A 27089-nucleotide genomic window follows, 5' to 3' on the forward strand; every position below is an offset into this window, starting at 1 on the left:
TATTTCAGGAAACACCAAGGTCTAATTTTTTGAATAAAAATTTTGAATATTTTTTTTAACAATTAGAAAGTTCGTGGCTAGCCCGAAAAGCCCGACTGACTACTTGATAGTCGGTGTAAACTCGAGTCGGGTCCGACCCGAACCGGCCCTCTCACGCCCCTAAAACCCTAGCGAATTTTTTGTCCCTTTCCTCAGTTCCCACCATCGTCCTCCCTCTCCGCTCTCTCTCTCTCTCTCTCTCTCTCTCACGCACACACACACACACACGCATTAGTTAGTTACTGCGCGATCCGAGGCCATGGACTCGGCTGGTGGCGGCGCCCATGGCGGAGGCGGAGGCGGAGGAGATGGGTCTTCTCCGGCGGCGTGGGCGGCGGTGCTGGGCGAGGGCGTGTCGCTGGTGCTGTCGCGGTGGACGGCGCTCCAGATGGCGGTGGAGAACGGCTGGGNGCAAGGCCGACGATCTCGCCGCCTCCATCCTCTCCTGGTTCGCCCAATCCAAAGGTCCATACAACCGGCTTCTCTTCTTCTACTGTGCAGCATAGCAATCAAGTTTTGGGTGTTTTTTTTTTAATTTTTTTTAAAAAAAAATATATTTATATATTTATATATAGCTAAAAACGTTGAAATCGTATGGACCTCTCGAAATAGCCACCTCAAAGTTTAGAGATTTGCTGAAAAATCCGTCAATTTTCATTAAAATTTCGTAATTTTTGTTAGAAAAAAAATACTATTGATTGTATATCACATTGGATTGAGATGATATTTAGACGGAAAAGTTTAAAGATATTGTCAAATTTTGACCCAGACGTCGTTGGTTATGATGACGCATTGATATTATTTGCTTCAAGATGGGTAGCTGCTTCACTTCAACATGTGTTAACATTTTTGCCGTTTGTTTGGTTCAATATGGATGCACATTATTATTATTATTATTATTATTATTATTATTATTATTATTAATCTTACTGATTTAGTGGTCGAAGATATTTTTAATGTTCAGATCCACATTACATTGATGAACTGGAGAACATGATAGACGAGTGCATGGTAATTTCATTCAATGCGGAGATTGAGGACGGGAGCGTCGAGGAGGTAATTTCGCTATGTCGGAAAAAGGATCGTACTGAGTCATGCTTGAATTGAATTGATCTTTCGATAGAACAAATTCAAGCGAGTTGGATTTGGGATTGAAATCTACGAATTCCCTTCTCTTTTCTTTTTCTTTTTTTTTTTTCCCCTTTTCCCGTTTTGTCCTTACTAGTCAGGTTTAGGGTCCATTGGAACTTGAAAGGGTTTCTTTGTACAAATGGATTTCTCATCTTAGAAACTGAAATTACTGCAAGTTTCATATCTTTATACCTGAACTTAATGACGGAAACCATTAAGTTCTAACAGGACTTTATGGAATTCTTTGAAATGAAATATATAAAATCAAAATTTTGCCGTTGCGTTGTTGGACCATCTCTCTATCTCAGACAATGAGGTAATCTCCCTGATACCGACAACTTTTTGCTCTCACCTTTTTGCTTTGATATTTGATCAAAATTATACGATTTTTCTTTTGTGCTATACGTCTTTGGTGAACTTCGACATGTGTGTTGGATTGTTGTTTGACGACTCTTAACATTGTTGTTAAATGTTATTAACATTTAACAGGTAGCAGAGCAACTGATGATTATGCACGAAGACTGTCTCAAAGGCAATTACGAATCAATTGAAAAGTTGAGGAATTCAGGTCCTCGAATAAATGCCGTTTCTCAAAGTAGACGGGTAATTGCCTAACTTGCCTGCTACTTACTGCATTTTGTTTTTTTTTTTTTTTTTTAATTTATTCGTCATAGTTGATTTGTAAATTGCGAGGAGTTACTCAACACCACATGCGAAATAAGAAGAAATCATTTTATATCAGATATTGCATATGCACATTATCTGTTAATTTTCTAATGGTAGGCTGCCTTCTGTTTTTATTCTTTTCTTTGTATTGAAAGTACATTAAAAGTTATTTTAGTTCATGAATTTGCCAACTGACTAAACAGTAAGGATCCTTATTGTGAAAGGAATTATCTTTTTGATTGACGTGTCTGTAGTGTGGAAGGGAAGGAAGTTGAAATAATTTATGAATTTATTGTTGTTACTGGGCACTTATTCCGTGTCTATCGATACTTTTAAGGCAGAAATTGCACCAGGGTACCCTACCTATAAGTAGGTTTAAGATTTCTCCCTAATCTTGTAATTGCTATGGTTGATTGTAATCTTGATGCAATCTTCTTTGTTTTTTTTCCTTTTGTTTTAATTTTAATTTTTTAATTTTTTAATTTTTTGCTTTTAATTATATTCCCCTATTTGATTGGATGGAATGGCCCCAAAGTTGCGGCATGAGAAGTTTTAAAATTGCTTTAATGATAGTTAGATAACGATTATTTGGATATTTCCATCCAATTTGATTTAGGAACTTGTTCGAAAGAATAAGATTGCAACAAATTACAAAGTTTATTGACACAATTATATGTATTGACAGTTTGCTGACCAAATTGAAGCTCTAAAACTAGGTAAAAAGTTGGACCATTTGGTGTAATTTACTGTATGTTTAAAATGGTGTAAAACATATAGACCTTACCTATAACCCATTTTTGAAATGGGTACCTAAGACCTCGTTTGCTATTGTTGCCACTTTTTTGGTTTGGTCCTGTTAAAACTTAACACTTTCTATTAGAAAAAATTACAGGATAATCTAACAAATTGTGAAGGATAGTATTTAAATCCAAGTAACTGCAAAATTAGGTTGTAAAATCAAATATTTTGGAAGTGTAGATACCCATTTCTTTTCTCAATACATTATAGTTCAGGTAAGGTTTTTATCTTTTCAAATTCCAAAGCCTATCGACATTTCCAAATTAACACAAATGGATTCGGATTCTACAGGTGATTGATGATAACGAGGATGAGAGCTCAGATGAGGAAGAGTCGGAAATGGCGGTGGATGAGGCCCCGTCAACAGCGATGGCTGAGGACCACCATCCTAAGCCGGCAAAAGCAGTCCCAGATGAAGAAGGATGGTCTGTCGTCGCTCCAAGGCGCAGCCGAGGTAACCGATCAGGATGAAGCTGGAGCCAAGAGGATATTACGATACGTAGAATGTCATTACTGTCATTTTTGTGGTTGAGTTTCTGGTTGGTTTTCTCTTGAATTTTCTGTTATATGTATATGCACACTGAGTTATTGTTGCGACAAAATCTTTTCTTCTACTTTTTCTTTCTTTCCCTTAGTTTACCTGGTAAGTTCTTATGTAAACTGAAACCATTGAAAATCCTGCTGTGAGTTGGCGCCAATTTGGCTCAGCAATAACTGCTTACATAGAAATGTTGTTTGAGTAGAAATATTCGAAGAAGTACAAACAATTTTTAGGTTAGGTCTTTTCAACTGCTTCCTGCAGAAATTGGGAGTAACTGTTATTGGGGTGGAGGGTGGAGTGATTTTTTATGGTGCTTTTTTATTAATGCTATCTGGAGAAGTATCATCTAAAAATTTGCTTGCTTCTCTTTACAGCAAAATTAAAAGCTCCAAATTGGAGTTTGTGCTTTTGGGGCATAGAATGTCATTTTGGCTTTCCCCCTGTAGCACAAGTTCTAAATTTTGTTTGGTGGATCTTCTATTAAAGGCTATTACTTCTAAAAGCAGAAGCAGGAATGGTCCAAACAAGTCCTTGGAAGGATTATGTAGGACTAAATTGTTTTGTGAAATGGCTTAAAATGATTGTAAGAATAACTTTTGTTGTTGGTTCTTTCATAATGTTTTAGCGGAAGCCAAAAACGAAAAAAAAAAAGAAGAAGAGAAAAAGTAAGATCTCTTGTTGTACTCCAAAATTTTTAGCTCTTGCAAACTCAAATTTTTCGTGATTCAAAGATAAAAAACGATCGAAACAAGAGAGATTTTTATGGACTTTTAAAATCTATTCCATCGTTATAAACTGTTGATGTCTAGCTGACTGATCATATAGATAAAAAATTATAAATTTTGGGGAGGTTTTTTTTTTTTTTTTTGTAAAAGCAAAAAGTATTCTGTTTCTCACTATGAACGTATTTTTCTTCCCATTTTATTTGAGTTATGCATCTAGAGTTTAAGCATAATTTATCCGCATTGTCCGATATAGACGGCGCAGATTAATTTGGCTAAAATTCAGGGACAAGAACAATCCCATGNTTGGGGAGGTTTTTTTTTTTTTTTTTTGTAAAAGCAAAAAGTATTCTGTTTCTCTACACTAATATGTTTTTAAATTCGTGATTTTTCATACATGCATCTAGAGTTTAAGCATAATTTATCCGCATTGTCCGATATAGACGGCGCAGATTAATTTGGCTAAAATTCAGGGACAAGAACAATCCCATGCATAGTGAACCCGCTTTGGTTTATTTTATTTTATTTTATTTTATTTCATCAGGAGGCGCAATTAGGTCTCTTCGTGAACATTAAACACCGATTGAGAAGTGAGTAAGGAAGAACCTGAGAAACCCCCTAAAACCCTAATTCCCCTCGTCCCTACTCTCTCTCTCTCTCTCTCTCTCTCTCTCTCTCCGATCGTCCGCGGACCCCCAAGAGGATCGTCAAAAGCTTAGGTTTGGTTGGATGCAAATTACTTTATTTGTCTTCGTTAAGCATTTGATGTTTAGCATTATTTGATTCCGAGTTGAATTTGATAGGGAGAGAGGGGGAGCGATGGTGCTTAGGACTTCTGTTTTGTATGCATTTTAGGTGTTTGTTCGAATGCCTCGATGACTTTACCCTTTTTAACTATAAAAAAAAAGTGGTCGGCTAACTTTAAATTGAGCTATTTATCACTTTTTCTAGCATTTGAAGTTGACATTATTGGATTTTTAAGCATGCCTTTTAAGTGTTTGATCAAATGCCTCAAGGACTTTATCCTTCTAACTTCAAAAAAAAAGGGTTGGTTAAATCTACGGCGTCGTAATTTGATATACCGGCAAAAGGATTTTTCTCTTGTTGTCATGGTTAGTTAGCTTGTGCAATGCACCTCGGCTAACTGAGGAATTACAACTTCTTTTAGAAAAATCTTGAAAGCCAAACAAATGTTTCTTCCAAGTTTTTGTACTCTATTGCCTAATAAATAAGTTGGACGTAAGGGATTGCAAGCATTTCACCATTCCCTCCCTCACTATTTCATGCCGAAATTCTATTAAAAAAAAAAACAGCAATGATACTAAACAAGGCCTAAATTGCTTTTATTATCACTGTCTAGAACTTGAACTTGGCATTATTGGATTCCAAGAGCTGAATCTATTGGAGAGGATGTCCATGGTTTCAGTTATGTAGGCAGTAGGCGTACTAGACGTTTGTCAAAGTGTCCAAGTGACTCCTCGCCCGCTTGATCTTAAAGAAGCAGGATCATAGCAATCAAGTGTTTCTCTTATTAATGGTTTTAATCTGAGAGTGGAACCAACAATAGCGTTGTTTTGTAAAAGTTCATATCTATATATGCTAATGATGACGCGCATATTTGGATATTTTGCATTTTTGACCTGTTTTTTTTTATGCCATGCAGGCTGATCATGGGTTCACTAAGAATTGGATTTCTTAAGCGCTTGAACGAGGTTTTAACACAGCCTCGAACTTCATTTGGTGGGTATATACTTTGGGACTTCTCCTTACGGATTATCATTAAACTTTTGCATGATTATCCATTTTCATGTCTCATACATATCAAATAGAAAGGAGCATATCTTTTAAATAGCAAATTATCTCGCATAAAACCTCTACTATAAGATCATATATATTAACCGAAAACGTATAAATTGTTACTTTGCTTTCTGTAGGCATTCATAGAAGCTTAAAAGCATGGAACTCCACCATGTCATTTGATGAGTTTGCAGAGAAGAATGACATGGACGATGATGATGATCCTATAGTTGACAAGAGAAACTTGGAACCCCAAAGTGTTGATCCAAAAAAAGGTTGGAATTTCAGAGGTGTGCACAAGGTACCACTCTCGTACCAAAAGAATGCTAGATTTGAGCTGTATATGCAACGAAGGATAGGTTAAAAATAATTTTATTCCTTGAAGTTTGAGCCAAATGCAATTATGTTCTTGGTACTGGACTTTTGGCTACTAGTTCCTAAAACTTGTCTTGCAGTAAGTCCTTTTTTAGTGTTATTAGGTTTTGCTCATGTGGCATTAGTGGGTGCAGAGGAACCTTGGCATTAGTGGGTGGAGAGGAACCTTGCTTACCATTTTGAAGACGGAAAATTAGTGGAAGGACTTAATTGTCATGCAGAGCCAACTTTAGGGATTAATTGGTTAAAATTGGAAGCCTGAGAACGAATTCTATTTGGATCTTCAGGGACTAAACTTGTAACTAACCTTGTAAAACTCTTTAACTTTTGTTGACATAAACATTTTTCCTTTTTTTCTTTTTTCTTTTGATGGGGTAGGCAATTATTTGTGGCAAAATTGGGCAACCTCCGCTGCAGAAAATATTGAGGAACGGTAAAACCGTCACTATATTCACTGTTGGAACAGGGGGTATGTTTGATCAAAGAATTATTGGAGGAGAGAACCTTCCAAGGCCAGCACAGTGGCACCGAATAGCAGTTCATAACGAGCAACTTGGTGCATATGCTGTTCAGCAATTAGTGAAGAAGTATGTAGGGTTGTTTCACAACTGAATTTGTTTGTGATACTTCTTTCTTGAGGTTCTCTCTTACTTAGATATCGTAACTAGACCAGAGTAAAACTGGCCATACTTGTCCAACCTAGTCCGCTGGGCCTGGTTTTTTGTGGGTTGGATCAAGCCATGCCAAGGTCATGTGGTGGAGCCTGGTCTCAAAATGAGAGGGCCACTAAAATTGGACTGGGCACGGGTATTCCATTTCCTTATGCTCAGCCCCGGTCACTAGGGTTGGCTAAGGTGATTTTGGACCAGCCTTTGACTTCAAGTAGCTATAAAAACATTTCAGGCCTGGCAAATTTTACCCAGCCCGAAACCTGGCCCAGGCTTTGCTCAAGTCTAATTACAAATTTGGGGTTTTACTTATGTATCTCTCTGAAATAATCTGTTTATGTACACATCCCTCTAAAACCTGAATTTTCATATATACCCCTTGGAAGTGCAGATTGTTACAATATCTTCAGTGTGGGGTTCATTCAATTCATTGGGTACGCTGGCTTTTTGTTAGAAAAGTTTTATTCTTGAAAGCATTCAGTAAGTAAAATAGAGCTTATATTGGGTACTTATGAAAATTCAAAATTTTCAGGGATATACGCGTAAATAGATTATATTTTATGGGAAGTACTCAAATATTTCTAGAGGTTTAATCATATATTTGGTTTTCATTTTCCCATATCTTCTTGACTATTTCCTTTTAATCTTTTGGTGCCCCTTCAGTTCTGCAGTTTTTGTTGAAGGGGATATTGAGACTAGAGTTTATAATGACAACATCAATGGTCAAGTAAAAAATATACCTGAGATATGCGTGCGACGTGATGGTACGTTAGTTACTCTCTTTAACGAGATTTTTTTTTTAACCTTAATATTCTTATTTCATTTAGACCAATTTGATATACATTTTGCCCAGGCTCTGTTTTTTTTATATCCATTAACTTCAGTTTGATTTATACTTCACAATCTAAACATCATAAATTTATTTTGCGTTACTTAATTATTTATAAGCACTAGGCCGAAGAAAAGTTTAAGTTGGACATGCTTATAAACTCAGCATGGTACTGTTAAACTTTCTTGATTACTAAAGCATGTCTTGATCTATAAACCTTTGGGGTTGTGAAAAACAATCCGGGCATATAGTTGATGTTTAAATTACCAATTGCAAGATAGCTAGTATGAATACTCAAATGTTTTTGCAATATGTCATTTTATTTTCTGCTCATTCTTGGATATTTATTGATACACTGCTTTGTTTCCATTTTCATTCTAAACAAGATAGCTCATCAATTTTTTTTTTTTTGCTTTTGTCCATTTTTATCTAAACGGTACATCATTTAAAAACTTGTACCTTTTTGCAGGCAAGGTTCGTTTGATTAAATCTGGGGATGTTGCTTCCAGTATATCATTGGATGAGCTAAGTATGTTCGTTTTCAAAACTTTTCTTCTGGTTTTTAGCCTAACTCTACTTTTCCTCTAATTGAAATTTCAATCTCTAGAGGTAATCCAAACATCTAGGCTATCCTTGGCAGTGAATGTTGGAAATGTTTTAATAATTATTCTTATTGGTTGTGTTGCTGAATAGATTTATTACTGGAAGCAATATATGACATTTCAACACCGTTATTTTGTTTACTTTTGACTTAAACAATTTCTAATGAATAAGCAAAGTTGGTTCTTGTTGCTTGTATGCACCTGACATTAAAGCTTAAAGCATTTCAGTACTGTAAGATTATCATGTTATGAGATTGTTAAATGGAATCAGGTACTTCTAATTCATGAAAAATTCATTGCGCACAAACGAGAGTAGAGATATATTTGTTCCGATAGCATTTCGTTGATAATTGCTCTCGAGTTACAATAACATATCACTTTATGGTGGCAGGGGATGGATTATTCTAAGTGGTTCCAGCCGGTTAAACTTGCCTACTGTATCACTTCAAGAATTATGTACTAGAAGGTCGATCATGGCTTCATCGACCTGAATTATGATCTTGTTTTTCTCCTCTTATGTCATACGTTCCAATGGGAGATTTGTGAACACTTACAAGCCTCTGGCAAAAAGATATTTTTAAGGTAACGTAGGTTAAACTTCTATTCTCTTGTGTCTTCTTTTAGGACTTCTGCAAAATCGTCTGCTTGCATATCTACTGCTATAATATCTGAATTTTCACGTATATCCCTCGATAGTGAAGTTTGGTATTTCCATATGTGCCCTTCCAAAGTGTGTGTGTATATTTATATATAAACCCTACCCTATCAGGGTTATATGCGTAAAGACATTTTTTTTGGCAAATATTCAGGAGTAGTCGTGGAAATACCTAAAACTAGTAGTACATAGTGAAATAAATATTTCACACTGTAGGTAGGTGAAAGACTGCGGTCTGATTCTGGTCATTCGGCTCTTATCATAGAAAGTTGAAATAATTTAGAATCCCGGAAGCAAACGCCGCAATTTGAAGCTCTGTCTGTCTTCTCTGTAGCTGAAAGCTGCTAAGGAGAATATTAATGAAAAAGGTTGCTAGTGCTTTTTCCGAAGCCTTTGTTTCTGCTGCAGGGAGGGGCATAGGGGGGGGGATGATATTAATGAAAAAGCTGTTTGTTTCTTCTTCGTATAATTGCACTTCTAGAAGCACTTCTCCTGAAGCTCCAGGCCCTCAATTACTGAAGGAAGGAAATCATACAGCAAGCCAAGTGACCAGCTATGAAAGCTAAAATAGATCAGATCATTTTTGTGCTTCACCAAGTGTCTCTCTCCACTAGGAATTTTGCTACTATGAGTACTCAGCTAGAGATGTAAGTGGATTTGGGTTGGTGGAGATCCCGTGCCAATCGGGCCGATAAGTGTGAGCCAAAAATAAGAAAAAAATAATCTGCCTCAAATTTGTCCTGATCAGCTAAGAAATAGAGTGGGAGGCGGGGACTTTTATTTCTTCCTTTGATTCAGATCCGTCTAAAATCCGCTTCAGTCTTATTACCCCATTCTTAATGAAGCGGCCGGTAAGTGGGGAAAAAAGTAGAGTAAAATTCAATCCGCTCGGAATCCGTCCCAACCTATCAAGAAAATGGCTCCCTCCCGTTTGTATCCCATTCACTTTAAACTTTTTCAGTAATAAATTTGTTTCCTCTTTTCTCCAAAAAAAAAAAAAAAAGAAAGAAAGAAAAAGGAATTCTTTGTCGGCACGTTATAGGATCTCCCCCAACAAATTGCAATTTGGTTCCTAATTTATCATTTAAACAAAAGAGTCCCTTATTTTATCTATTTAGGTGGAATGCAAGGGACCACATTGTGATTCCTCAATGGTTTGGATACAGTTCTTACATTTTTGTCATACACTTTGTAGTGCTTTTTATGTATATATATATATATATAGAGAGAGAGAGAGAGAGAGAGAGAGAGACGAGAGAGGCTGGTAGATGCGTTATGGAAGCACGGAAGGTTCCGTGCTTCCACTTTGTTTTCGATGTCGTCGACTTTCGAATCGACGATCGGCTCCGTTAGATTTGATCTAGAGTATTTGAAGTTTATCTAGAAATAAATTTTGTGATTTTTCAATATATTGCTTAGTGATCGAAGTGGCTCAAAATCAACGGCTGAAAATAAAAATCTTACAAATATTATGATATGACATTAAAATTTTAGATCAAAGTTATTGATCTTGTTTTATTGGATATAAGAATTTTCTATTAAAATTTCATGTGAATTTGGATATTTCTACATCTTTAAACTTGGCAACTGGCTCACCACGGCCATTAAAATTATTGATTTTGAGCTCCTTCGATCACTAGGCAAATGATATTGAAAAATCATAAAATTTATTTTTCAGGTACTTCAAATACTCTAGATCAACTCTAACGGAGCCGATTGTCGATTCGAAAGTCCGAATATCGAAAACAACTTGGAAGCACGGAAGCACTGAAGGCTCCGTGCTTCCATAAGCATACCAGCCCACTATATATATATATATATATATATATAAAACATGACACTTGATATGGGGACCATTTTGATTCTTTGAGGACAAATCAGAGTGGGGCATTGTAACCTGAACCTATCAAAAGATAAAGGTAAATTTGAATTTAAATCCTAGTACTTGGTACCAAATCTGCAGGTGAGTTTCTGGGCTTTTTTGTAAAAAAAAAAAAAATAATAATAATTTGGGTTTGTGTAGAGTAATATAAGATCTCAATTGATTAATGGCTGTTGATATATGTGAGGTCGAGATTTAAACTCCATTATATATGTTGTAAAAGAGAAAGTTGGTAGGTAGGAAATATTTGCTTAATAAATAGGCTTTGCAACCAACTAACACCAATAATAGAGTAAGGAATAAGTCAATCCAGGTGCAACCACTTCCTGCAATACTGGCAATAGTTCTTCAGTAGGAAAATGACATGATTTGACAACCATCAACTTTTAATTAACTTCTGGTCTGGGAGCATAAAGATAAACTTTTGTTCAGCCTCTGATGAAAGCACTGGTTTCAGTTTGAGAAGAAGATCAAATCGAGAATTGAGCTCGGATATTATTAAAAATACGAAATAGTCAGTGCTCTTAATTAGTGCTTCTACTTTTTCGCATACTGAATCAGAGGCTCAACAGAAGTTTATCTTTATCGCATGTTTAGTGCTTCCACTTTCACACATGTTTGGTCAGAGGCTTGAATCAGTTTTAAGATCCTCAGGTGTCAGCCTCAGAATGCAAGCTTGCACAATGTGTCACTTTCAGTAATTCCAAATTCAAAATATCAAGGCCAATCAGTCAATTTCACACTTCACACCAGCAATTTCCTCTAACAGAGGAAGTAGCTCATTTATTTCATGGAAAATTTGGATGAGAGAAGAAGACATAGAAGCCCACATCAGATTGAAATAGTTCTGTACAATGCATCAGAAACTAAAGCCACAAAGAAAAAAGAAGAAAAGAACAAGAAAAGAAAATTCTAACAAAGTGAGAATATCTATAAGAAGGAAATCAAAAAGGCCATGAGAATTAGATCAAACCTCTCTTTAGTCTTTAACAACATCAAACACTTTTAATTAACCATACTCAGAAAAGGATGCTGAGGGCTCATCCCCTACCTGCGAAGAATTGCTCGTCGACCGCCCGAACTTACTCGACATGTCTCCCGATCTCCGCCGCAGCATCTGCCGCATGCCGTCGGCCACCCGCACCGCGGGGTTCGACTTGATCCTCCTGCAGAAGGCCATGTGGGCTCTCATGGCCTCCTCCACCCCCTGGCCCTTCCTCCTCCCCTTGCCGAGCTCGTCTCTCACCGCCTCGGAGCACAGCCCACAGAGCCATTTCTCATCAAAGTTTGCCTTCACACTGTCAATGTACTCCTGGGTGCAATCCTCTCTCAGGCCACAGCACTCACACTTCACTGACTCAATCTCCATGGATATATATGGTAGTTATGTGTTGAGTGTTGGTTTTGTTGTGGAAAGTGTTTCAGTGGTGTGGGTTTGTATAGGAAGGAGGTTTTTATGGTTGAGGCAAAGGGCAGGGTAGTTTAATTAGTTAATATGTGAGCTGTGCTATAGTTTCTTTTTGCTTCATGTTACAACTTACAAGAGAGAGAGAGAGAGAGAGAGAGAGAGAGAGAGAGGGGACAAAGTTAGTTGGGGACCTCATGTATTGGCCTTTTCCAAACATTTGAAATTTAATGAGGAGGTGAGTGGAAGGAGGAGATGGGGTGGATTTGGGGAATTGGATTCTTTGTACCTAAATGTCACCTTTTTATTTTGTCATCTCTCTCCATAATTTGTTTTTTTAAAAAAAACATTTTCTTTTTAACTTTGCTGAGATGGCCTTTGGCTTGGCTTGTAAACTAAAGCTTGGGTGTTGAGTGCTAATTTTTTTGGATTTGCCTTGGCCCATTGAATCTTGACTAAGTGGTATGATTGATATTTGTGTGTTGATTCTATCTCTTAGATTAGAAACATTATCTTTTTATATGAAAAATGTCACATGTACGTTCAAAAATAAGTGAAAATTTTACACTTCTCCATCGAATAGCTAATATTCTATACTAGTTTTATCAAAAAAATTTCAATATTAAAAATCCAAAAAGTTTCTTTAGACGTTTGTATTGAAGTGCAAAATTTACGTCCACTTTTTAAATATAAAAGTAGCATTTTTTTTTTTATATAATAGATGACATGATTGAGAATCATTAATTATTTTGAGTAGTTGGAAACTCTTAATAGGGTTTTAACGTTTCTTTCAAAGTGCAATCCTAATAGTCAAAATTAGTACAATTTTTCAGCAGTTAGAAAGTAATTTGATAGGCTTTTGTCGTTCTATGGTTCAAAAGTTATATTTAAATATTATGTGCCATAAAAGATTTTACTTTATTATCCTATTTGATAATAAAATAAAATTAGTACAATTTTTCTCTTCGGAATTATAGGATGACAAACTAAAAATAAACTAAACCACATAGAGTGAAATTAAAGTTTATCTTTTTAAGCCTAAAGGGTTGTTTGTTTCAAGGTTTATAACATATCAAAAATATTACATATTTTATATTTAGAATAGCAAATTTGTTACTAATTAATCAAGCCACTTTAGTTTAAAGGTTGTTTAAAACTAGCGTATTCTTATTAATGGACTATATAATAATTTAAAATTTTTTAATATAAAATATAAAAAAATTATCGAAATATTACAAGCCATGAACCATGCTAAATATAATGATAGGATGCATTATATGAGAAGATATATATCCAAGAAATCATTCATTTATGATAGGGACCAGCAACTAATCTTTGATAAGTATCATTAACTTATATTTTATTCTTCTTTAACATGCAATGATTTGATTCATATTCATTAGAAAGCAATGATTAGTGTTAGATTTTGCAATCTAGTCTAAAATGGGTTTTTTTTTTTTTTACTATTATTTTCTTTCTCCACTTTATTTTAATATTTTCTCTTTTGGTTCACAAATAAATATTTCTAAACTTAGGGGACCCATAACTTTACTCGTCTTTTTCACTCGATTTAAAATTTTGGAATAGCCATAAAATTTAGAAAAGAATATTTTACTCTTCAAAATTAAATTTCTTTAAAAAAACAATACCAGAGGATGAGGTGGATTTTTAAATCCCATGATTTAAAAAATTATACAATTTTATAAAAAAATTAGTTTCTGCTACGCCGCATTCTTTGGATAAAACAAATATATGATTCTACAATTCCAACCCTTCACTGCAATACATCATAAAAAATAGGGTAAACTTTAGCTACCACCTCCATGGTTTTGCAGTTTCTCACTTTAGTACCCTATGGTTTAAAGTGTATCAAATTAGTGTCATGTGGTTTTATTTTTTTTTCGTCAGCTTTTCTGATAATATTTTGTTAAATTATATGCAAAAAAAACTTCAGATATCCCACCTAGATTTATTGAATATTCACTTCAGTATTCTTTAGTTTTAACTTTATCATTGATTTAACGAAAAAAATTAGTATAATCGATAATAAAAAGATAAAAATAAAATCATATATCACTAAATTGATACACTTTAAACTATAGGGTACTAAAGTGAGAAAATGTGGTATTTGAAGTTTTTCCTAAAAATATCGTGAGCCAAAGATGCTTCTCCTCACTGCTGACGTGGCACCTCCTCGTAATTAAAAAGAATATACATGCTGATGTGGCACCACCGACATTAAAAAAAAAAAAAAAAAAAAAAAAACGCGTTATACTACCTCACTAGTTTTGGACAAACAAACAAAGAGAAATATAACTACCACAAATAATAATAATAAAATTAATTAACATATCACATGCACGTACGTAGTAACCAGTTGGAGGAGGATGAGTCCATCTCGGACTTTTTTCGAAAATAACCCTATGAAATTTTGTAATTGGCAAAATAACCCTCTGAAAATTTTATTTATGAAACTAACCCTCCTCTCGCCACCTCAGCCGCCACCTCAGCATTTCTCATAAAGACGGTGACTCGTTCACCGTCTTTATTGAAGACGGTAAATGATTCACCGTCTTCTCTAGGCGTGGACCCTTCACCGCCTTCTCAGCAATTCCCCGCGTACCAGCGCCTTCGCAGCAATTCGACGAGAAGACGGTGACTCGTTTACCGTCTTAACAAAGGCGGTGAATCGTATACCGCCTTATCTAGGCGTACACCATTCGCCGCCTTCTCAGTGTTGCCCCCGCCCAAATAAGACGGTGACTTGTTCACCGTCTTTACTTAATCTTGAAGACGGTAAGTAGTTCACCGTATTCTCTAGGCGTGGAACCTCCACCGCCTTCTCAGCAATTCCCCGCGTATCACCGCCTTCTCAGCAATTCGCCGCGGAGAAGACGGTGACTCGTTTATCTCTTTAAGAAAGACGGTAAGTCGTTTACCGCCTTATCTAGGCGTAAACCATTCACCGCCTTCTCAGCAAATCCCCCCGACAGCTGGGGGCATAGATAAGATGGTGAATAGTTCACCGTCTTACTTAAGACGGTAAATTGTTCACCGTCTTTAGTGCAACCCTTAAGACGGTCAATGGTTTACCGCCTTATCTGAGCAAGTTTACCGTCTTCAGTGTAGAACTCCACCCAGCCTAATTTCGCCAAGTCCTCGAGAGATACCGTCTTCAGTGTAAAACTCCACCCAGCCTAATTTCGCCAAGTCCTCGAGAGAGGGGCTAAAACACAGATAAGACGGTGACTCGTTCACCGCCTTAACAAAGCCGGTGAATCGTCTACCGCCTTATCTAGGCNAGAGAGTTAAGAGAGAAAGAGAGCGAAGAGTGAGGGAGAGGTGTCGGGGCTTCGGGTATACCTAGGTAAGACGGTGAATTGTTCACCGTCTTCATTAAACAACATTAGAGACGGTGAACGATTCACCGCCTTACTTTGGCCCACTCCTAGGGGGTTACCAATAAAGACGGTGAATAATTCACCGTCTTTACTGCAGCACAAATAAGACGGTAAACAGTTCACCGTCTTATCTGTGTTTTATGTCTCCAGGACTTGGCCAAAGTTGGGGGGTGTTGTCCTGACCGAAGTTGAGGGGTGTGTACCGTCTTAAGTAAGACGGTGAACTGTTTACCGTCTTATCGAGGGCACAGCAGTTCCAAAGGGGGTTGTATTCGCTCTAAAGACGGTGATGTATTCGCTCTAAAGACGGTGAATAGTTCACCGTCTCATGAAGGCGGTGAACCATCTTCCGTCTTCATGAGAAATGCGCATAGACGGTGGACGATTCATCGTCTTTACGAAAAAAATCCGACCTGGCGCCGACGTGGCGAAAGGAGGGTTAGTTTTACAAATAAAATTTTCAGAAGATTATTTTGCCAATTATAAAATTTTAAAGGGTTATTTTCGAAAAAAGTCCGTCCATCTCCATGTGAGATGTGTAGAGTAAATCAAGCTCTTCTTTTTCTCTTCTTTTGTGGTTGGATGGGGCCGCACGTGGAAGGCCGTGGCACGTGCGTGACGTTGCCCCAATATCCGTAAAAAAAAAAAAAAATGCTGTGTGAATCGAGTTGTTCAAAAATACATGAATAATTATTTAATTATAGTACATTGTCAGGACAATATATCTCATTCTAAACTTTCTGTGGTAATGAGAATGCATTCGTTTTGATGTTTCAGCTCACAAAAAAAAGTGAGAGTGCTTTAAATAGCGAGAAGCACCTCCACAAAAAAGAAAAGCTAATGTAATGTTTATTTTTTATTTTTTATTTTCCTAATCTCAGCATTAAAGTGAGATTTGTCCCTTGTATCTATCTTCGTGGCCATTGTCACACCGATAAATAGACCTTATTTAATCAGCAGTTAGGGCAAGTACGGGCCCAAGTTTGGTCCATGGTGGATTGTAACATGTTGCGTGTGCCCCGCAACTGCTTCGGATTTTAGGGTTGATTTGGTATTGGGGGGAGACCATGTGGGATTGATGATGATGATGATGATGATGATGATGATGATGATGATGGTGTTAAATGCAAATTTGGACCTAGGGTTTCAAGTTGGATTTTTAATTGCAATAATTTATTTCACAAGCTTTGTTCTGCGTCGAGTGACGATTTAGCAAATTAAAGAAAGAAAAAAAAAAAAAAAAAGGTCTAATAAAAGTTTTGACTGAAACAGAAACTGTAATTTGTAGCTTCTCTCTTTTTTCTGAACAGTTGCACTAAAACACAAAACACTTCCGAAGAAGCACACTGGTAATTAATTTGGATCAAAAGAAGCCCTAACTAGAGATTCTTAGTTCCATCTTAAAATTTCACATCTAATTGTTGGATCAGGGACTCTTTGAGTTATGGGATGTGGGTGATGAAATTAGTAAGTTTAGTCTTTCTAATGATAAGGCCTTTGAAATTGAAAGGCTCTCAAACATTTGTCCAAAAGCTGAATAATTGCTCACATGGGAGTTGCTAAGGCTACAAAGAATAATAAGAGAGTGATAGACCTTATTTATTGTGCCCTCTACTTACTTATTTAATGCTACCAAATAAAAGGGGGGGAAAAAAAAAAAAGAAAGAAAGAAGAGAATAAATTTTTTTTTTTTTTAAAAAAAGGGGATTAAATTGCACCCCCACATGCTCTTGTTGTTGGAGACATGGGATTACCACCAACCAAACTCAACCAACTTACTAATTCCCACCACCCTAATCATTAAGATGATACATATTTAAATAGAAGTGCCCCCATTGATTCATTGACTACTTGAGATAAGAAGATTGGTAGACTCACTCAGGCATGTTTTTTTTTTTTTTTATTTGTGATTAATAGTCAACAGTTTAATTTTTACTCTTTGAAAGATCTTAACATCTATAATTTGATAGACTAGTATATTTCACTTATGGTGTAATTTATCTTATTCCGCAAAAATGATTTGACGACGAAATATAGTGTCTCATTCTAGATATTTCATGACAACTCTCATCTATTTAATACTACAAGCTTCTTGAGTAAATTATCTTATTCGGCATATCTCTTTTATTTACTCAAGAAGCATGTAGCATTTGGTAGATAAGAAGTATGATTAAATGTCAAAAATGAATACTGTATTCAGCCTTCAAAAAATTTTTCAGAATAAAATAAATCATGTTGTACGTAAAATATGATATCTTATCAAATCATAAATGCTAAAACCTTCAAAGAACCAGAAAACAAACTCGTAACTTTCAATCACACAAGAAAATCTTCATATCAAATAAATAATCATTAGATTTCTTATTCCGACATCCAAACAAAACTTTGTTCTTCTTATTCCTCCACAAATAAAAAAGATTAGGCTCGATCTAAACGTTGAAATGAGATATCTAATAATAAGTTAGTTTGGTATGCAAATTTTTTCGCATGATCCGAAGTTAAAAGTTTGATTTTTGCTCGTTGAAATGCCTCAACTTATGATTTGATAGAATTACATATTTCACTCACATCGTGACTAATTTTATTTTTAAAAATGACTTGAATATCGAAGATATTATTCATTTTAAACATTTGATGACACTCCTCATCTATCACATACTACAAGCTTCTTAAGTAAATGAAAAAATATGCCAAATAATATGTTCATGTATCCAAATGTGTAGAATGAATAACATATTCAACCGTCAAGTCACTTTTTTCAGAATAAGACAAATCACATCGTAGGTAAAATATGTAATCCTATCAAATTATGAATGCCAACATCTTTCAACGAACGAAATTTAAACTCCTAACTTTCACCCACACAAGAAAAACTTTATTCTGAACAAGATATTATCAGATATTTTATAATGACATCTATACATGGCTTCAGGATAATCCTTCCAATAAAAGGAATCATTCCAGGATTACCTGGGACCAAGTATTCTAACCTACCTCTATAATAATCATGTAATAGTAATATTACCCTCATTCAATATCTATTGGTTTCTATTATCATTATATAGATAGTACTGTGATTGTTAGTTATCTCTACAATTTACAATCAAATGTAAAATTATTCTGAATAATGAAGGACATAATTAGGGATAAAAATCATCCTGCATAATTTTGACCCCTATATATCAGAGGTGGGGTCTTAAGTACTGCATTATGCAAGTTCACCAACCAAGTAATGGAGACTGATGAACATAACATGTTATACATGTTATGTTGCTAAAAGGACAAAGAACAAAACCATGTGCATATGAAAGAGAAAGGGACAGTATTAGATGCAACATGTAGGGAGAGGGGTAGTACACCTGATGCTAGAGAAAAGACAACTTATTAAAAAAAAAAGAATTATAAATACACAAGTGCACCACAAATCCATAAAACTTCATCTATTTCATATTATCAATCTAAGTGTCCAACTCTGGAAGTTAAAAAAAAAAAAAAAAAAAAAAAAATAAAATAAAACTTACAACTCCATGTGTAACTGACATTGAAATATGAAATCAGATTAAAGGCTGATAGACATGTAGTGGATGAATTATACAAATACACTTGGAATGCAATATTTTTTTCTCGACCAAGTTGTGATGACAAGGTTTGAGGGTTTGGAACTCATTCGGTACTGAGAGCTATTTAATGTATTGTGCCGAAAGGAGTTGGAGCAATCATAGAGAGAAATGCTTCCCTATTCCTACCAAGACCACAAAAACCATATCTAATCGGATTGACGTGTTATTATTTACAAAAAGAAACAAAATATTTTTCTATATTATACTTTTTCACTACACGTAATATATTTAGCCTGCAACCTCAAATAAAGCCTTGAAGTGAAATTTCTAAATACTCAAGAATCGAATGTCAAACTTAAAAGTTTGAGAATCGAAATAAAGCTGGGCTAACAATTTGGCAAGATTTCCCCTCAGAAAAAGCTCCTCTCTATGCAGATAGATATAAAATCTTTGTATCAAGTCATTGACGAAAAAACGAGACTAGTTAGATAAAATCCATAAACATGCTGCTACGATTTTCATTTTCATTTCTTTTTTTTAAGCTTCTATGATTTCTTAGGTGGTATTATTATTATAAAATATAAAAAGAAAACTGAATCACACTTAAATAACAGATAGAACTCTGTCCACTCAGACTTCACATGCCTGGTGGTGTCTCCTGCACCAACTTGCACGGCCGATCAGGAGGCGTACGAGGGCTTTTTCTCAAGAAAACCCTTCAAAAGTTTAGATTTGATAATACAAACTTTCAAAAATTTTATTTGGCCATATAATCCTTCTCTTGCCATCTCAGTCTATTGTAGATGAAAAGCAAGAAAAATTATTAAGGCTACACTGCTTTTATTATAATTGCCAATTGAAAAGTGCTGAAAGAAATGAACGCTAAAAATGATAAATGATTCACTGCCTTTGTCAAGTAGAAAAACAAAGGAACACTAAAAGTGACGAATGATTTAGTGCTTTTATCATAATTTTCAGAATGTTAAAAGCGGTGAACAATTTACCGATTTCGAATTGTACGCAAATAGAAACATTGATAAAATGATAAATTATTTACCGCTTTTCAGAAAGTAAGCTGCTTTCTCCCTATTTCATAAAATCCCAATATATAGCCTAGGAAGTATTGATGTGGAAAAAAAAAAAGATTACATCCCTTAATAAATTTTGGAGGGAGTTGGCTCACTAAATATAAAAATTTTAAAGATTATTATGAAAAAAAAGCTTAACGTACAGCGGCGCTGTGAAAAAGAAAAAAAGGTAAAACATGTATGGAGATCCCCTCGATTAACTTTTTCAATTGGTATCCCTTTAATTCTAATTTTTAAATTTGAATTTTTATAGTAAGATATTAGTTAAGTTGAAATTTTTGTTAAATTTTCATGAGCTGATTAGATATTAGCATTTCCTTAACCCGATTTTATTCACTTGGATAGTAGTTTAAAATATCAATCAGTTTGGTAAAATTTCTAATTTATTTTGTTAAAATCAGTCAATTCAAAAAAAAAATCAAAAGTTGAAGAGGTCTCAATAAAAAAAGGTTATTTTAGAATGGCCTACAGCTGAAGGGGTCTCCATATATTTTTACCAAAAAATGAAAAAATAATTTACATATCTTTGTAAACCATTGGTATCTCAATGCTTAAGACACTTGAATGGGTTGTGGGAGGATTGTAAATTTAAATCCCTTCCATAGACCCTTTTTTCCCTGCTTATAGATCCTTTACCTAGCACCCCCAATACATACTAACCCGAAGTCAAGGAGACGGCTTTCACATTTAGGCTCACACTAGGGCTCTAATCTCTGACCTCATGATCTACGCCCGAGCCCGTAACCACTATTACATCATTAGTGGTTTTGGTGTAACTTTGTTCAAGCAAGTATTCAAACTTTTTGAGTTACATCATAATACAAATTTACTAGCAAAATACCCAGGAAAAACAATGAGGGGATTTATGTACGTACTCCCTGCCACAGATATATTTACATACATACATATGCAAAATTTTCCATATATTTAGATGAACTCCGAGAAACATTTCTCTACATGTATAACTCTCAAAAAACAGAATATTCGTATCTTTTAATAGGTAATTTTGCAACGTATATATGTAAACACAACATTTCAAAGGAATGCAGTTTCTGATTTGTAAACATGAAAAACGAATTGTGTACCCAAGAGCAAAAAAGGAATTGAGCGTGAATTGTCATGGAGTGGAATGGTAGCTAATCTAAACTAGACAAACAGGCATACACCAACATTTGGCGAAATATTCTCACTAGCTTCTGTCAACTTAGTAGTCATAATTCAAAATGTGTGACAATGTTCAGAAAAGGATTAAGCTACGACCAAGAAATATCTCAAAAAGTAACAAACTGCCAACACCAAGGAGAGGAACAAGAGACTCACCATCTCAAGCTTTTGGTATGTCGACGTCCTTGATTGACTCGCGCCAACCATAAACCCTAGCTCCATCCTGGTCAACGATCTTAATCACAAAGTTTGGTGGAGCGATGACCAGTCTCGACCGGATTTCTGCAATGATATTGTCGACAAGATCGATGGCTTCTTCCACGGACATGCCGGGGTGGTAATGCCGGTCCATCATAGACAAGGAGAAATAGGATCCGTACCCAAAAGCACCCTTGTCGATTTTGTGAAGAGTTGCAATGTAGTCAATGTAGTAGAGAGACGGGCCGATATCCTTGTCGTAGCCAGCTAGTAATATGTTAACGAAATATGGGTTCTGGAGAAGAAAGAGCATGTAACATAAATGGAGAATAACTAACAAAGAAAAGCACTAAACGACAGTAACTGTCATAGCAAGATAGAGAAAATGTTATATCCAAGGTATTCAATGGCAATGCAGCTCAGTTTTCCTGGAATACAAGTTAATAAGATCCAGCAAATCTAGGCTTTTTATTTCTACATTTAGAAGCAAACATTAGAAAGGATGTGTGGAAGTACCCTTACATGTATTATTTCCATCATATCGAAATATATGAATTATGACAGTCCCAAATCACACCAAATAACTTGCACGAGAACCATAGTGAATACCAGTAAAGTTCAACAGTTCCGTGATGAAATTATCGATTATCGATAATAACAGTTATCAGGTCTAATTGATTAAAAACAGGGGAAATAGTTCTATCAATAGAATGTAGCTGTTCTAATGTTCTAACATTGTGCTGTCAATAGTTCAATCAATAAAGGATAAGAAAAGTACAGAAACAGAGGAAAGGAGAAGTCCGAGCACCATCATAAGAAGAAAAAGGAGGAAAAGGGAAAGCATATGAAGCCCTTCAAACACGCGAATACAGCACCAAGAACGGAAGCTGATTGCCTCTATTCTCAAAGGAAAAGACAGGTTCAACTACAAATTAAGTTCCAATATAAGAAATCGTAGTTAAATCATTCTTGATTGAGTTTATTTGATTTTAATGAGTCGATTTTGACGTCATGCTGGATCATAATTGCGTAAAGACTGCCCAAATCCAGTATAAATTGATTCCGGACAATCTTCAGCTGATTTAATAGTTGACCACTTACAATCTTACAATCTCATCAACATTGACCACCAATCAAACCACAGCAAAAAATAGCACATTATAAATCACATTTAATTGATATCTTGCCCTTCTTACGCCTATACTTTACCAACTAACTATATAATCATAGCCATAGTAATTTTTCAATCCAATACAAGTAGTATCTTTATGATATTCTCATGTCCACAGTTTAAGTTAACAATAAGCTGATGTCTCCGCATAAAGAACAAATAAGTCTCGTTAGACAAGCACGTATAAAATGATATTTGTAAACAACAGTGTCGTATATCAATTTTTCAACTGTTGAAGCACAAGTTACAATCTCAAACAGAGTAAAGTGATGCTCAATTACTTCAATAAAAAGTTAGATACTCAATTTCAATGCGCTTTCGACAACATCAACTCTCAATACTAGCTAATCTATCAAAAATTACATTATGCTCATCAATCTAAACCTAATCGGCATGCCAAAAAACAAAAGAACCCTAGAATTTGACCACATGTGACGCAAACAGTAACAAAACCCTACCTTCCGGAGGGCGGTGGCAAGCTCGCCACGGGTGAAGTTGGCGGCGGCGGCGGTGGTGAGGGGGATTCCGTTCCTAAACTGGTAGAGGTGCATGTTCTTCTGTATGTACTCCGTGAACTGCACCCTGCGGGATCAAACCCCTCGATCATAACTACGATCTCCATGGGACCCTAACAAACTAAGATCGATCGATAGAGCTATCGATCGAGAGATCGCCAGAGTTGAAGAGGAGGGATGGAAACGTACCTGTCGCCGCCCTCGCCAGAGGCGCCGAGGAGCTTGTGGGAGTCGAGGAGCATGACCTTGTCCTCGTCGGTTTTGTGGACGAGGATGCTGTGTACGGCGGAGGTGTCCGCCGCGACCACGGCGAACCCGTCGCCCACCATCCCGAACACGCACTCCATTCGCACTAGGGTTTCTTCTTCTTCTTCTTCTTCTTCTTCTTCCTCGGATCGATGGAACAACAATTGAGGAGAGGACGACGAAACGACGATGGGGGGTTTTGGGTGGGACGAGTATGAGATCACACGAACCGGACCGGGTCGGGTTTCCAGGCTAAATTTCGTGGACCGGATCGACCAAAGCACGTAAACGCCCATATTCGGTCCGGTCTAGTAAGCCGGGCATAATGGGCCGAATTAGATGGGTTAGGCACCTCATTTGAAATCAAAACTACCAATCAAACCGGATCCTGATTTAGATCCTTCGTATCATATAGTAGTTTGTTAGTACACTCTTTACGTAGTCGAACTCTGCCTGTGAGAGTTATCTTCAGGCAACTATAAATTAAACTCCCTCATTCAATCTCGATTTTAGGTTGCTTACTGGGACAGTAATGAAATAAAGAAGTAAAACGCACGTACGGTAGTTTATTAGTACACTCTTTACCTAGTCAAATTCTGCTTGTGGGAGTTATCTTTAGGCAACTATAAACTAAACTCCCTCATTCAATCTCGATTTTAGGTTGGTTACTGAGACAGTAATGAAATAAAGAAGTAAAACGCACGTATGGTAGTTTATTAGTACACATTTTACCTAGTCAAATTCTGTTTGTGGGAGTTATCTTCGGGCGACTATAAACTAAATTCCCTCATTCAATCTCGATTTTAGGTTGGTTACTGAGACAATAATGAAATAAAGAAGTAAAACGCATGTATAGTAGTTTACTAGTACGCTCTTTACCTAGTCGAACTCTCTCCTTGTGGGAGTTATCTTTAGGCAACTATAAATTTAACTCCATCATTCAATTTCGATTTTAGTTTGGTTACTGGGACAGTAATAAAATAAAAAAGTAAAACGCTCTTTTCATGACATAGTTTATTAGTACACGCTTTTATCTTAGTTGAAGGTATAGCTCGGGCACGTTTTCCTGCGGAGATCTTTGTACAGACAAAATCTCAATTAGCCAATGAATATTCACAATTATGACGATATAATCCGATCTCCGCAATGTACGTTTATTAGATAGATCAGCAATGTTGATTGTATACTTGTTGAGTTAATTAATAAAGGATGAGTTTTGAGTCGTCACCTCACCAAACATTACGTACGTACCCAACTACATGAAGCGCCGAACATTCAATTCAATAATTAATTCGAGCTTGTTCTTTCAAATGCATACAAAATTTTAATACCTGATCAATATATGGTAATTATGATTGCTCTTTATATAATTACCCCACAAATTTCAAAACGCAAAACGCAACCCAGCAGTTTTGCTGTTTCGATTTTACTGTAATAAATTAATTAAAATGCAGAAACTTAAATTTAATATAAACTTTCATTCGTGTAAATCTTGGGGACCTAATGAACGCGTTGAAACGCTCGGTTCGACAATCCGACGAGTGTACGCGAAGTTATTGACGAAACGGTCAGTTTTGGTACAGATAGCCGCAGCATGCGGGATAAGCGCCTAAAAATCGTAAGATCGGAACCGGAGCATCTTGGAGTTAAGGAATAAGCACCGGAAAAGGCGGATCGTGATTTGGAGGTCGTTCGTTAAGTAGCGCAAGAGTTCGGACCCAAACGGGTGCCGAGTGCCGCGGGAGGCCGATTGCAAGTGTCGACAAGTAATCGGAATGCGAGTTAAGATGGGTTGTGCTTACCGAAGCGACTAGGTCGCCCTTTATGTCTTAGCAATGTAATCTCATGTTGATGCATGTGCATGTAGACAAGACTAAATGGTGCATTAATAAATATGCATAGAGTAAATGCAAGTAAAGTAAAGAATGTATGATGAGCATGATAAATAAATAATGTAAGCAAGTAATTGAAATGCATGATGATAATAATGTATAGTGTAAATGCATGTTAAATAATGATGCATGGAGCCATGCTAGTAAATGTTAAGTAGAGAGCATGATTAATATAAGATGCAAATGCTAAATGGAAAGCATGCTAAGTAATTAATGCTAGTTGATGTAAAGAATGCATGTACTAATTATGCATAGATGGAAATGCTAAGTAGAGAGCATAATGAGCATAGCATGTATATAATGCTAGTTAAAGTAGAGAATGCAAAGTAGCATCATGAGAGCTAAGTAAGTGACATGATAACTCTAGTGTAAATAGAGTTGATTGGACAACTAGGTTGTCAGATAGATCGAGTGGCATCTAACCTAGTGTTAAAGAACATAGGTTGATTAGTAAACCTAGAGTCGAACAATCTAGGTGTGTGGCATTTGACCTAGTGTTAGTAAACCTAGGTTGAACTAGTAAACCTAGAAGTGGACATCTAGGCGAAGATGACAAGAACCTAGCAAGTGTATCTAGGTTAAGTGATGTGGACATAGAACCTAGAGTATTGGAACCTAGGTTGATGAGTATAGTGGTATAGCCACTAGGATGAGCTAGGTCGACAGTATAGGGTTGGCTATGAACCCTCGACCTGTGGTAAGTGGATTCCGGAATCCCAGGACTTATGATGTCCCTGGTACAGGCTAGGGCGTTCGTGCGACGACTTCGCCGCCGAGCTTGGTACCGTGGGTAGATTGGGGGCGATCATATGGAGATCACCGCCCGGGGCTTGAACCATTGTCGTGGCGTTTGTGCGACGATTTCGCCGCCGGATGGTTAAGCCATTTGAGGATCAGACCGCCAGAGTAGACTGAATCCATGCTGGGTAAGTACGATGCGGGTGCCTCCAGGTGACTGAGTCTGACATGATCGTTGTTGGGTGTGGTGCGACCCGTTCGCCGCCAGACGGTATGTCATGTCTCGAGCTCACGCTGGGTAAGTGCAACGCGATCGCCACCGATGGTCAAGTCTTATGACTCGAGCCGTGTTCAGCGTGTGCGACGATTTCGCCGCTAGGAGGCTGAGTCAGAGAGAGTGCGGTAGGCTGTTGAGCAGCCAGTGCGCGGACTATCCGCAAATGATTGACTCGAAGCCGAATCGGGTGATTAGCTATGATAGGATAGAGGAACCCTTATGAGCTAGAGATAGAGGCTTGAGCTAAGGTAAATAGAAACCTTAGAAGCTAGTGGTTGGTGTTGTGATCCTAAGGTAATAGAAATCAAATAATTTATACTCCTTAAAACTTTCTTAACATCAAAAATAAAAAACCAATTTTAAACACTTAAAAATCACACACTTAAAAATCACACTCCTCAAACGTAAATAAATACCACAATAAATCAATCGAAAAAAAGATAAATGAAATATTCACTCACTCATATATACATCCAATGAAATATATATTCCAAAAAAGACATGAAGTGCACAATAATAAGAACACAAGCAACAACATGAATTAAGTCTTTAGAAATCAAAAAAAAAGGAAAAAAGAAGGGGAAAAAACAAGTAAATAACAATCACCCAGCTAGGATACAAGAGAAATTAGGAAAAGTAAAAGTTTCCTTCATTCAACGGCACTGTTAATTACTTTCAAAAGTGCTTATTCCTTAGCTTAGCTTAGCTATACACATAACTCACACTCGA

The 27089-nt window shown here is 36.4% G+C and overlaps 4 protein-coding genes across 6 annotated transcripts; 2 read left to right on the plus strand and 2 right to left on the minus strand.

Annotated features, from left to right (window-relative positions):
* LOC109709417 (pre-rRNA-processing protein TSR2 homolog) lies at window positions 451-3380 on the plus strand (the record flags this gene model as incomplete). The annotated part of the gene is given in 4 exon segments (XM_020231657.1): window positions 451-504; window positions 1004-1095; window positions 1660-1773; window positions 2926-3380. Coding segments are annotated over 4 exon segments (440 nt in total), but the record flags the coding sequence as incomplete, so codon positions are not given.
* On the plus strand, window positions 4341-8851 carry LOC109708401 (single-stranded DNA-binding protein, mitochondrial). Of its 3 annotated transcripts, XM_020230123.1 has the most exons (8): window positions 4580-4616; window positions 4701-4752; window positions 5561-5637; window positions 5832-5995; window positions 6448-6656; window positions 7401-7501; window positions 8036-8095; window positions 8560-8851. In XM_020230123.1, exons 2-8 carry the CDS (start codon window positions 4742-4744, stop codon window positions 8574-8576), a joined length of 639 nt encoding a protein of 212 aa, XP_020085712.1. In that variant the 5' UTR covers window positions 4580-4616; window positions 4701-4741; the 3' UTR covers window positions 8577-8851. The 3 variants fall into 3 exon arrangements, with proteins under 3 accessions (XP_020085713.1, XP_020085714.1, XP_020085712.1); XM_020230124.1 differs by lacking the exon at window positions 4701-4752 and having other exon boundaries at window positions 4341-4616; XM_020230125.1 differs by lacking the exons at window positions 4580-4616; window positions 4701-4752 and adding an exon at window positions 4341-4487.
* Window positions 11449-12382, minus strand: LOC109708557. The gene has a single exon (XM_020230353.1). It carries the CDS (start codon window positions 12072-12074, stop codon window positions 11715-11717), a length of 360 nt encoding a protein of 119 aa, XP_020085942.1. The 5' UTR covers window positions 12075-12382; the 3' UTR covers window positions 11449-11714.
* Window positions 21180-23648, minus strand: LOC109709669 (proteasome subunit beta type-2-B-like). The gene is made up of 3 exons (XM_020231994.1): window positions 23397-23648; window positions 23151-23274; window positions 21180-21816 (listed from the first exon to the last, which is right to left on the minus strand). The coding sequence occupies exons 1-3, from the start codon at window positions 23552-23554 to the stop codon at window positions 21484-21486; spliced, it is 615 nt and encodes a 204-aa protein (XP_020087583.1). The 5' UTR covers window positions 23555-23648; the 3' UTR covers window positions 21180-21483.

This window comes from Ananas comosus, linkage group 4 (assembly GCF_001540865.1).
Source record: "Ananas comosus cultivar F153 linkage group 4, ASM154086v1, whole genome shotgun sequence".
Classification (NCBI taxonomy): domain Eukaryota; kingdom Viridiplantae; phylum Streptophyta; class Magnoliopsida; order Poales; family Bromeliaceae; genus Ananas; species Ananas comosus.